Here is a 13,342-nt window from a genome sequence, read left to right on the forward strand (position 1 = left end):
TTTTACAACCTTCTCCCCAGCTTGTTTTGTATTAATTAGCTTTTCTATTTCAAGTATTTGCTTCAGTCATAAGAAACCAAGTTAACCTAATCAGTCATCATGACCTTCCTTACAAAGACCCTATCACCTTGGTAACAGTCATGTGACTAGATTACCACTGTGCCTGCTGTCCATCATTGTGATGTCAGTACCCGTGCTTCCCGATGATGTAAAATAGACCGCCATGCGATCACCTTAATGACTTGTCCCCATCAAAGGGAAGCTTTAAAAGGCATTCAACCTCAAATAGCAGCCACCATTGCTTCTCTTTAAGCTCTGGCCAGGTCATATGTTCACTGAGCTATGACAGTCATGCTTTGTTTTAAGCTCTGGTCTGGTCACATGGTTCTATGAACTACAGCCAGCCATTTTCCCTTAAACTTTGCTCCTATACGCTCCCTACCTCCCCCCACCCCAACTTGGGAATGGGAATCTCTCATCTCTCTCCAATTTACTTTCTAAAAAACCTGTTTTCCAATCTAACTTCTGTGCAACTCTCTGCATCTTTTGGGCGGCACCAGGTCACAGACACCCTCTCTCTAAAGAACTTGAATCAACTACGTTACTCATGGCAATAACTAGCATGCCAAGTTCAATGTGTCCAAATTAATCTATTGAGTTGTTCACACTGTATAAATATGACAAAATATTGTTAATTTACAATTTAGTTAACTCGTCTTTTTCTTTTTAAATAGACTATTTTTTAGAGCAGCAAAAATGAGCAAAACAGAGTTCCCATATATTCCTTGTCCCACATGTACAGCCACCCAACTTTAAACATTCCTCACTAGAATGTACCTTTGTTACAAGATTGTGCATTGAGATGTCATTATCATCTAAAATCCTTCATTTACATTAGAATTTACTCTTGGTGTTAGATGTTCCAGGGTATTGACTAATGTGTAATAATGACCTGACCTGTATTCATCATGGTATCATACAGAATAGTTCACTGCTCTAAAATATATGCTCCACCTGTTTACCTCCTCCCTCCCCCAAGCCCCTGACAACCATTAACTTTTGAGTCTCTTTATAATTTGCTTTTTTCAGAATGTCATATAGTTCAAATCATACACAATGTAACCTTTTTTTCCAAAATCTGGCAAATTCTGATGGACAACTATCTCAGCAACTTCAATGAACAAATAATAATAATAAAGTGGTAGCTATGCATTAGCAGAAACTCAGTGGACAAAACTACTGTCATACAGATTCATCTTGGATCTGATTGCAATGAATATATCTTTAAAAACAAATAGATTTTTGGAGACAACTGAGCACTGACAATGCACTGTATGATGACTTATTTTGTTTGACAAAACTATAAGGATTATGAAAGAGTTCTTATGTTTGGAAACATTCTGAAGAGATGCAGCATTGAATGACAAGATGTAGAAATTGTTAAGCAAAACAATCTAGAAATGTGTGTGGGAACAGGTGAGACAAGAACAGCTTTAAAATAATCAATGAATGTGAAAGAATGAGCAAAAATCTACAGGGCTTCCTAAGAGTCCTTTCCATTTGTGTACATTAATTTGAAAATATCCATTAGAAGGGGCAGAGTATGTCCTTGTACACTGTAGTCATTTCACATTAAGAGGGATGGACTAAAAAGGGCAAGTTGGTTTCAGGGGTTTAAGTATATATCAAAATATAAATCATATGCTTTAAATATGCACAAATCACGTAAGACAACTACACTTAAGCTATTTTTTAAAAGATACAGGTAATAAATACTAAAAAATTGTCATTTCCTAATTATCTTACTGCTTTATAGATTGTTCCATGGTGAGAAGGTATAAGCAAACCTATTCCCAAAGGCCAAGGGAGATGAGAGGCCAAAGAAAGAGGCTGACAAATTCAGTTTTCAGAAACAGTTAATAGTCATGAACAAAAGTGATGTCTTGTGCAGCTGAGAGAGGATGGCTAGATCCTGCACCTGCTCCCAGAAAGTATCCTTTATATAGCAAGCTTTTAGGGTAAAACACTTGTAGCTGCTCAGTCTTCAGGCTTTCTGGCCAAGAATAAGTGAAGCTCCAACATCTTTGTTATACATGTCTATTAATCAAAAGGGAAATATCATTCTTCACCATAGGAAAGTGAGATAAGCATCTTTATGAAAGAAGGGGACCATAATGGCAGTTTTACTTCAAGACAGTGTTAATGTCACTTTTGCCAAACAGGCTGTTTTCCTACATATTTCTGAGGTTGTATCAGTATGGTGAAAATAGAATATAATGGTATGCTGCTGCCCACCTATTCCCAAATCAAGTTCGGTAACATTATTTTGACAATATTCTAAGGACATTTTACCAGGAAAATTGACAAATATTTAAAAATCAGGTATTCTATTTATTAATGAAAAGGAAAAACATCATCACTAAATCCATTTAAAATTAGGTAAAAGGCATTAATGAACTTTTTCCCAAAGACATACAGGTGACACATAAACACACATAAAAAAATGTTCAATATCATAAAATATCAGAAAAATACAATTAAAATCAGATGCCATTATACAACTATTAAAACAACTAAATTAAAAAGACTGACCATACTGGGTACTGGCAAGGCTGTAGAGGAACAAGAAAGCTCAATACTGTAAATGGGAATGCAAATAGTACAGTTTAGATCACAGTTTGGCAGTTTCTTTAAAAGTGAAGCATTCACATACACTGAAGCATTGGTACAGTAGAAATAAAACATTTATGCATATTTAGAATTCTATGTCTATGTTCATAGTAGCATTATTTGTAGCAGCTCAAAACTGAAAACAACCCAACTGCCCATTAAGAAGAATGGATAAAAAAAATTGTGGCATATCCACAGATCAGGAAAAAAAGGGGTAGAGATTTCATGACTTAAGATACATAAACTTCTAGGAAACACAAACTATTTTGTGAATAAATCACTGGATGCTTGCAGGCCTGGAAAGAGTAGGTAGAGATTATAAAAGAACATGAGATGAATCATGAACATGTTCGACTCATGCCCAGCCAACTCATAATGGCTTCATGAGTTTATATGACACAAATCTTCAAATTATACACTGTAAATATATATGAACTATCGCAAGTCACTTATATATGAAAATTTGTAAAACATAGTTCGAAATAGAATATCTAATGTTCTTTTTGGAAACTAAAAGGTGTAGCAACCCCATGATGATTGCACTATCTCTTTCCTTGTGCCTGGGTAAGGACAATCCTGCATCTATCAATGCATGAAATACTGGTAAGCAATGAAGGCTGTTGTGATCTGAGACAACAGTCAATACTGGTGGAATCACAAAGCTATATCCCTAGCCTATAAGATCGCCATTTTCTCTATTCTCTATAGCAATGGACCTGAGGTGAACATCCCAGTAAGTCCACAAGAATCCACAAAACCTTTAGATTTTTGCTGACAATGATCTTGGCTGATACACATTTCTAGGTCCTATGACTGCTCACAGCCACAGTCACTGGAAGATATGTGCATGTACTTCTACAGATTATTTCATCTTGATTGCTGCAGACTCCTCCACATCCAGCTATTTAATACTAGTTATAGTCCATATCTGATTCCTGTTATCTTCTGAGTGACACCAGCCTATGGAATGATTGGTATCAACAGTGCTGAGCATTATATAATATTCTCTGGGAACAACAAATTCATCTTATTCCCAGAAGCACAGGACTTTGTCATAACAGCTAACCTCATCTCAGGGCAACATCTAGTCTCACAGAAAGTATAGGGATCCAGGCAACAAATTAGGACAAAATCCTTGCAATTTCCAAGTTCTTGGGCAGCAAGACAAATCTGACCAAAACCAGAATAAGAACTTTCTTTTAGCTTTTCCTACATAGACAAAGTTGAGGCCCAACAAAAGCTGCACTTTCCTTTATAAAGAGCCCAAGTATGTTTTCTAGCCACCCTATACAGTAAGCAAAACACTAAGATTTCAGGTAGATTTAACAGGAAGGCCTTTACTAGCACACAAAACAGTAACAGGCGGTAGCCAGTTACCAGCTGACCTGAAGGCTGGAAAAATTACCAAGTGTCATGTGAGACTAAGAGTTTCCATGAAGAAGGCAAGCCTTACATATAACCCTCCAGAACCCAAACTGGGTCCTTCTGACCAAAACTTAAGTCAGATGTATGCTTTAATCACTCAGAAAATGAATTCCTCCTAAAGGCTCAGACTGTTCATAATTTCCTTCAAGAAATGAGAGAACATATACATACCTGCCTTGCCTTAGCATGTTAGAGTGACCAATGCCCACTGTGCAAGGTGGTAGAAGGGAGACAGCTTCTACCAAAGTAACCGGCAGTGATATAACTCTGGCAAGGGTCTTAGGCAGCTTAGGAAGTGCAGGGCTGCTTTTTTTAAGTCTCATGCATGCCTAGAATTCATGTGGAATCTCACTGCTCTGAAGGTTTGAAAATATGAAATTCAACTTCAGGCAGATGGCTCCCTCACAAAGGCTCTCTGCATCATAATACTGAAGAAAGACAGCTCATGCTTTGCAGGACCAAAGGCCTTTCTCAAGTGTGGCCTTCCAGTGACTAAACAATGTTAGACCTTGGGCTGAAGGCTTTTCCACATTTCCTGTTTTCACAAGGCTTCTACATGTTATGACATTTTTGGTGATGAATGAGGCTGGAGCACTGGCTAAAGGAATTCCCACATTTGTCACATTCATAAGGCCTTTCTCCAGTGTGAACTACCTGGTGTTGAATTAGGCCAGATTTTTGGCTAAAGGACTTTCCACATTGTCCACACTCATAAGGCCTTGCTCCAGTATGAATTCTACGGTGTTGAATAAGGATGGAGCTTTGACTAAATGATTTCCCACATTCACCACACTTATAAGGCCTTTCTCCAGTGTGAACTCTCTGGTGTTTAATGAGGGTAGCTTTTTGGCTAAAGGATTTTCCACATTGGCCACACTCATAAGGCTTTGCTCCAGTGTGAATTCTTCGGTGTTGATTAAGAATGGCACTTTGACTAAAGGAATTCCCACATTCACCACACTTATAAGGCCTTTCTCCAGTGTGAACTCTTTGGTGTTTAACAAGGGTGGCTTTTTGGCTAAAGGATTTCCCACACTGACCACACTCGTAAGGCCTTGCTCCAGTGTGAATTTTCTGGTGGTCAACAAGGCTGGAGTTTTGTCTAAAGAATTTTCCACATTCACTGCATTCATAAGGTCTTTCTCCAGTATGGATTCTCCGATGGTCATTCAAGTGGGAGGTCTGGCTAAAGAATTTTCCACATTCACTGCACTCCCAAGGCCTTTCTCCAGTATGAACTCTCTGGTGCTGAACAAGTGAATACTTGCCACGGAAGGCTTTCCCACATTTGCTACATTCATAAAGCTTTTTTCCAGTATAGACTCTTGAGCAGTGAACAGGAATGTGTTTGTGCCTGGAAGCTTTCCCACGTTTCTCTGACTTGTGATGATTTTTTTTATTGTGAATGTCTTCCCCACACTCAGTGATTTTGTTGGGCTTTTCACCTTTGGGAAAGATCAGGGACCTTAGAAGCCCTAACATGGCTGGGACATCCTTCCCAACCTCCCAACTGAGGAAGGGCCTCCTTGACACACGGAATAGACAATGTTTCACATATGAGGCTCTGTCTATGTCCTTCTTCAAAGGTTTCTTTGCACTGTAAGGCTTCTGGTGCTGGTGACGGTTTGCACATGCTCCAACCAAGTATGGTTTCTGCCCAGACAGATCAGCCAGCTGCAAAATATCTTTCAGGATTGGGACACACATCTCACAGGGGTAAGTCTTCTGGGTAGATGAAGCTGCCTTAGACTGTGATACTCCTACACAAACATTCTGCTCAGAAAGTGTCTCTTCATCCTCTGCTGTTCCATGTCCGCAACCTGAAAGCAGAGAATTGCTGATGAAATGCAAGTTGACTATGTTGACAGCAAGAAGCCCCACTACACACACATAAAAGGAATGGTTCTACAGGTTTGTTCTGAGGATAAGGGATCTGGGAGCAGTTGAGGAAGGGGCTGGTTGGCAATACTGGACCTCTAAAGATCACAAAATGGGGATGGCCTCACCAGATGAAGGACACAAAGATGGGATGCAGCACAAATAGAGGCAGTGTATCCAAATCACTCCTTTACCAACAGCCTCAAAAGTTATCCTTGAGTAGCCCCCCAGAGCCCTAAAACTCATCACACAGTCTTCAGTAGGACCATGTCTGGTCCTGCATGCTGGGCAGAAGTTTGGTTGTGCCCAAGCCTAGGAAAATTCAGTTGAAACTGAGTGCTCAGGTTCATAATCATATGTGCATAGGTAATGAGGCATGTGTGTGTGTGGTGTGTGTGTGTGTGTGTGTGTGTGTGTGTGTGTTGAAAAACATTGCAGAAGAAGTAGTGCATAACAGCAGGTAATGTACTGAAGCCAGAAAGGTGGAGGTAACTAGGTGCTGGAAGTCCCACATAAAATACCAAGACAGAAATGTACCAGGCTGGGCTCGGTGGCTCAGCCTGTAATCTCAGCACTTTGGGAGGCCAAGGCAAATGGATTGCCTGAGCCCGCGGGTTTGAGACCCCCTGGGACAACTTGGCGAGACCTTGTCTCTACAGTAAATCAAATCAGCCAGGCATGGTAGCGCGCGTCTGTAGTTCCAGCTACTTTGGAAGGCTGAGGTGGAAGGATCACCGGAGCCCAGCAGGTCGAGGCTGCGGTGGCTGGGAGCATGCCACTGCACTCCAGCCTGGGCAACAGAGTGAGACTCCAACTCAAAAAAAAATAAAAATAAAAATAAAAAAAAGAAATGTACTAAATGTGGGGAAATGTAGAAATGAGGTTTGATCAGTGTCATGTGTACCCCAACAGTGTTGAACACAGGACAGTTTCCTTAAATGATTTGAAAATGCTAATCTCCTTAGAGGTCACAGAGCCCTGTCATGATGGGGGTAAGTCACTACACAATCAATACCTCCACAATCAAGTTCACCCACCTATTCATTCATCCCCATCTCAGATGTCATGCCTTCCCCTAGTTGCCACTCAAAAGGCCTCCTCTGAAACCATGTTCATCCTATGAAGCAATCAGGTTTCTCCCCACGCCCTCAGTTGTCTAACTATGTGGGACCTGAGTGAAACAAGTCCTAGGAAAGATAGAACATGTGAGCAGTCAGCACTAATGCAGAGCAACTTGGCACACAACAGTCCATAGAAAAGAAAATTATTATTAAAAAAAAAAAACGAGAAGGAGGGAGTGGGTAAAATAGCTCATGGTCCCCATAGATACAGACCATGACAATGCCTGCGATCACGACACAGGCAGCAATCATGACATAGCAAAGGACAAGCAAGAAAAAAATATCCATTTCACTAACTGCAAAACACCTGCCTCTCAGACCACCTGGGGCAGCAAGTGTTAGGGCTGCTCAGGCAGTACACACAGCTCAGTGCTGGCACCCGTTGTAAACATCCCAAGAAAATGGGCAAGTCAGCAGAATCCAAGATCTGGCTATGGGAAGGGTTGAGCTATCTCTAGAGAAAAAGAGGACAGAGATCAGGACACTGGGATTGGTTTGAGGGCCTTACCCAAAGAGGCTACAAGCTCAAAGTTCTCCAGCATCACTTCAAGGTACAGGAGCCTCTTAGCCTCATCAAGAACTCTCCACTCTTCCTGTGAGAAGTAAATGGCGACGTCCTCAAAGGTCACAGAGCCCTGTCATGATGGGGACAGGTCACACCACAATCAAGTTCATCCACCTACTCATTTATCCCCATCTCAGAGGAAATATAGGCCCTGGTGCCACCAATGTCCACTCTCTCATTATGGCCCAATGGTCACTGTGTTCTTCCACAGCACCAACCAGTAGGTGGGCAGGGAGACACTGTCTAAATGTTAGGCCTGGAATATAGGGTTATATCCCCTCCTGTCAGGCAATTCCCCAGGAATCCTCCAGATGGTACTTCCCAGATACGACCAAATATGGGTTCACCTTTCACCCTTTTGTCCTCAAGGCCAGGGGCCTGGGTCCTTCAGTTCACACTCCCTCTCCATGTGAATATCACTCTTTGGAGCACACTCACTCACACAGTCTCACTTGTACAACCACCTCCATCCCTCTGCCCTACACCATAGGCATCTCCCTGGCCTCCCCACTTGTTACTCAGCACTAGGCATTCAGAGAGTGCTTGGCAAATTGAGACAGAGTTCAGTGCTACCAATAGCTCCAACAGTTTCTACTGTCACAGCCCTCATCCTGCTCTAAAAGCCTCCCTGTATGACTCCGTTCCTTGTTTCAACCTCAGCCATCTAGAACCACCTGGGGAATCTCAGACACCCATAACCCTCTTCCACTTGTGATACACTTGCTGTCCTCTTCAGTCACAGCCATCCTCTCACCTCTTAACCCTCATTCAAAATCAGTGGCCTCAATGGCTCAGAAACTCAGTGGCTCTCCACCCCAGACCCAGTGATTTGCACAGATGAACACTTGTACCCTACGCTTATCCATCTGCTTGACTAATATCCCCACCACCACCCCAGACACACTGAGAGTCACAACAAAATCCTGAGTCCATAGCATGGTGAGTAAGCACTAATCCTGGTATCTTAGTACGTTTGGGCTATTACAGCAAAATACAATAAACTGGGTGGCTTATCAACCACAGAAATTTATTTTTCATACATGTGGAAGCTGGAAGCCTGAGATCAGAGTGCCAGCATGGCCATGTTCTGGTGGGGACTCTTTTAGTTACAGACTGCTGATTTCTTATATCCTCACATGGAGAAAGAGCACTACCTAGTTCTCTGGCATTTTCTTTTAATGGCACTCATCACTAATCCCATTCATGAGGGCTCCACTTTATGACCTAATTACCTCCTGAAGTCCCCACCTCCCAATACCATCACACAGGAACTAGGGTTTAAATGTCCAATACCATCACACAGGAACTAGGGTTTAAACGTATGAATTTTGCAGGGACTCATTGTACCTGGCCTCAGTATCACCTTCTACAAAATATTACTATGCCTGTCTTATGTCCCTACTGCCTTGGAAGCCTTGACCACCTGCCAGATCATCCTCTTTTCTATACCTTTCCCATAGCCACATCTCTCCCACCTCTACCCAGGTGTCCAAGCACAAGACCCAGTCATAGCCCTCACTTTCCTTTCCTGGGCTGTTAACAGCTTTACCTTTACGACTAGGATTCACACTCCTAATTGTGGGAATACACTGGGCTAAACACTGGCCACCACCTTTGGATTTCTCCACCTTAAACCACTCCTTAGAATTCCAGACCTATGTGGCCAGCTATGTACCTGACCTCTCCATGTTCTACAGAACATCTCAGATTAGGACTATAGCTAAAAACAAAACTCCTGATATCTCCAGTAAAAATTAGCCCTACTACCAACTTTACATTCTAGTCGATAAAACTTCCATCCTTCCAGATGCTAAACTCAAAAAGCCTGGAGTAAATCTTAACTACTACCTTTCCCTCTCACCCTAAAATCTGAAAATCCAGACAGCTCTAAATAAAAAACGAACCCAGAATCTAACTACTTCTTCCACCTCCACCACACGGGTCCAGCCACTATTAACACTCATCTTAACTACTGCAGTAGCCTTCTCCCTGGTCTATCACCTCCCTCACAGGCACAGAGTATTCCCTACACTATGGTTAACAGGAAGCCTGTTAAGACCAGCCTCCAATAATCTCCCTCCTCTTCTCTAAACCTCCCATTGCCCCTGTCACCTCCAGAATAGACATCTAATTTTACAGATCCATTCCAGGTCTAAATCCTGCCCTGCTGTTCTCAGTCTCATGAGAAAGAAAGGCAACCTGGGTTTCCTTTCTTTCTGAACCAGATCAGCTTCACCTCCAACCTTACACATTTGGATCCCTATGCCCAGGACAACCTTTCACACCCCATTCTGCTGTCTACCAGTAATAGGACCTAATACAAATAATCCCCCAGTCTAGAATCAAGGCTTGGGGTTTGTTAAGGGTTTTTAGGTTCAAGGAGGGGATGAGTGGCAAAAAAGATCCAAAAAAAACCCCCAGGACGCAGTCAGGAGCGCTGAGAGTTTGGGACAGGCTTCACTCACCTTTGTGAGGTCCATAAGTGCTTCTGTAGTCAAGGGAACCTGTGAAAAGAGAAAAGTCTTGAGAGACAAGTTACCATGGCAGGGATTCGCGGATTCAGGCTTTCCTGTATCCCCCCACGACCAGGCCAGAGCCAGGTGAGCTGAGGATGTCTACATTACTTCTGAGCCTTCAGTGTTCCAGTCTTATGTGGTAACTCTTACACCAAGACTCAACCTCCCTGTGCCTTAGTGTTGTCCAGTTCTAGTCTGTTCTAACTCTGAGCGGCCTTTGTACCATGCACCTCTTCTGCGCACAACCCTCCAGGGCCCCAGCGTCCTGAGAATGAACCCTCCTCACCCTGCCATTTCAGGCGTGAGCGTTCCTGACTCAACCTCCACGACTTCACAAACGCCGGCACCTCTGTCTGCCACACTCTCCCCACCTCATCATTCTAGTTCTGGAAACAGGGACCCCCACCCCCAAAGCCCCGTACTGACCACGGAGATCTCGACTGTAGCGACCCTAGAGGGCGCGCCCTCTCGGGTCCTCAGACCCCGGATGGGGGTGAGGGCGAGTGAGGCCGGGAGGACGCAGCACTTACCTGAGCCGGGTCCCTCCGCGCGGCTGCCGCCATCGGACTCTGGGCGGCGCGGGGCCGGGACCGGCGAGCGACCCGGGCGGGGACGCGGGCAGACCAGCAGCTGCTCAGCTGAGAGGACCCTTCCCCTCGCGCCTATTCGCTCTTGTCCCTCCCGCCGAACAAAGCGCGCCAGCTCTGATGGCGTGTACGAACTCAAGCGCCACTGAAACGAGCGCCACTGCATCGACGCCGGATGTCCCGCCCCTATTATTGGGTCTAAAGCCGGAAACGGGCCTGTTCTGAGCGCTCATTGGCCTGGCGTCCTTGCAGCTAGGGACAGAGCCTTCTGGGTAATGCAGTTCCCCCTGCTCCGCGAGGGCGGGGAAGGATGCTGCGTACCTGACCCAAGACCGCGTGGCCGCGCTGGGCGTTGGGGATAACTGTCCGCGTCTTCCAGAGCGGGGCGGGGCTGAGCCTCTACGTCCCGGAGCCGCTTTCGGCGGTGGGCTCGTCTGGTGCTCAGCGCCGACGTGTGTGGAGACGTGATGTCAAGCTCATCAAGCTCAGGTGCTCCCAGAAGCGACACTGTCGCCCCCAAAGGCCGCGGCTCCGCGTGGACACGTCACCCGACAGGTTGCTCCGAGAAGCGAAGGCGCGTCCTCTGCTCTGCCGGTGCTGGCGGCTGAGACTGTTGGGCCCATTTCGGCGCGTCGGAGGTTCTGTCGGCGACGGGAGACTCCAGGCCGGGCGGGGCTTCGGGGCCCGCGGAGTCCCGGAGGCCAAGTGAGGACCCGTTCTGCGTGAGGGCCGCCCCGAGGTCGTCCCGGCGGGTGTGCAGGAGAAGGTACCCACCGGGATCCGGGGCTCTACGGGCGGCTCGACCCCCACGAGGACCCCTCCCCCCGCCGGAAACGCCTGCTCAACGGCCGGGCTGGCCCCTCGAGTCTTGGAGCAGCTGCTGACCCTCCACTCGGAACCCACTAGAGACAGGCCGGGTCGGGCCACAGCCCTTGGTTGCTGGCGATGTCAGGTGGGCTCGTTTGCTCCTTCCAGGGTTGTGAAGTCATGACTATTGTTTGGAAAAAAGGATGGTAGTGAGTCATTCGGTTCTCAGTCTTACCTCTCCCGTTGGTAGGTTTGGAGGTCTTGAGATTTTCTTTTATTTTACAGTACTAAAATAATTTGTGTAACAAAAAGATAAAAGGTACAGTAGTGATAACCTCTACCAGATACCCCTTTAGGCATAAGAGTATGTGGGTGATTGTGTTGGCATAAAGCAAGCTGTATCCCAGGCTCCTGGAGGAAAAATCAGAATCTCTAACATTAAATAAAGAAAAGCCATAAATGTACTTTGTCCAAATTGCACCTTAGAAAACTCAGTTCATGGGGCAGAGGTTTATTTATTTATTTATTTATTTGAGTTGGAGTCTCCATCGCCCAGGCAGGAGTGCAGTGGCATGCTCGCAGCCATCCCACCATTGATCTGCCAGGCTCTGGTGAGACTTCGCCTCAGCCTTCCAAGTAGCCGGAACTACAGGCATGCGCTACCAAGCCCGGCTAATTTTTAATTATGGTGGAGACAAGGTCCGCCAAGTTGCCTGGACTGGTCTCCAACCTGCGGGCTCAGGCAATCCACTCACCTCAGGCAATCCACTCACCTCAGCCTCCCAAAGTGCTGGGATTACAGGCTGAGCCACCAAGCCCGGCCGGGATAGAGGTTTGAGTGCAAAAAGTGAAGCTATCTCCAGTGCTGGGGATGAAGTCCCCTCCAACAGCAAAATCTTGGCCTGAGATGATATCCTCTTAGGTGATATCTTCTACCCTAAAGGAAAAAGCTCTTAGGCAATGGCCCAAGCGTTTGTAATAAGTGTAAAGATGGGACAATTTACTGACAAGGGCATCCAATGCTACAATGACTGCCTGAAGTCTGGCAAAGTATGTTATCTCTTGGACCCTGTCCTTTAACAGGCTAAGGGCTAGAAAGCAGCAGCATTCTACTGAGGCCAATCATGTATGATGGTTAAAAGTGCCATTGGTACAGTCTACAGACTCCCATTGCTGTTCACTCTGTTATTCCAAAGGGGCTCCCCACCTAACCAAGGGGTCTGGGGGAGGGTGACATCCTCCAGCACAATGGCAACTGTCAAGAGACTGAGAACAGAGGAGGTCACTCCCTCCTACTGGTGGAATATACTAGAAGGCCAGGTTTGGCTCCATCCTGTATTGAGAAGTCAATACAGGATGGAGCCAAACCTGGCCTTCTAGTATATTCTAGTATATACCTTGATGATTGAGCTGAGCTTGTGGAGTGTTATTTTGATGTTCCAAAGCATAAAGGCCAGTTAGATATGGAAAGCCACAGACTAAGTATCTGTGAGATCTTCTATATCTATGAGAGTCCAACATGTAACCAGCAATTCTTGTTTTAATGTTGTAGAGCACAGGGCCATGAGGGGCAGTTTCTGGTATCTTAAGTGATCCAGAGACTCCAGGAAGTGTGAGATGATGTCAAATCCTCATCAGTGAAGTCTTTGAGGGTAGTAATAGGTGTACCTTTTTTATATTTGTACAGATTTTATTTTATTTTATTTTTGAGATGGGGGTCTCACTCTATTACCCAGGCTGGAATGCAGTGGCACAGTTATAGCTCACTGCAGC

The 13,342-nt window shown here is 45.1% G+C and overlaps 1 protein-coding gene across 2 annotated transcripts; it reads right to left on the bottom strand.

Annotated features, from left to right (window-relative positions):
• Nucleotides 1-4,463: 4,463 nt before the first annotated feature.
• Nucleotides 4,464-10,783, bottom strand: LOC103265185 (zinc finger protein interacting with ribonucleoprotein K). 2 transcript variants are annotated; one of them, XM_008062891.1, is made up of 4 exons: nt 10,706-10,783; nt 10,125-10,163; nt 7,603-7,729; nt 4,464-5,915 (listed from the first exon to the last, which is right to left on the bottom strand). In XM_008062891.1, the coding sequence occupies exons 1-4, from the start codon at nt 10,736-10,738 to the stop codon at nt 4,648-4,650; spliced, it is 1,467 nt and encodes a 488-aa protein (XP_008061082.1). In that variant the 5' UTR covers nt 10,739-10,783; the 3' UTR covers nt 4,464-4,647. The 2 variants fall into 2 exon arrangements, with proteins under 2 accessions (XP_008061082.1, XP_021570601.1); XM_021714926.1 differs by lacking the exon at nt 10,125-10,163 and having other exon boundaries at nt 10,706-10,738.
• Between the last annotated feature and the right edge of the window lie 2,559 nt (nt 10,784-13,342).

This window comes from Carlito syrichta, unplaced genomic scaffold (assembly GCF_000164805.1).
Source record: "Carlito syrichta isolate Samal-C Ts95f unplaced genomic scaffold, Tarsius_syrichta-2.0.1 Scaffold305877, whole genome shotgun sequence".
Taxonomy (NCBI): Eukaryota; Metazoa; Chordata; class Mammalia; order Primates; family Tarsiidae; genus Carlito; species Carlito syrichta.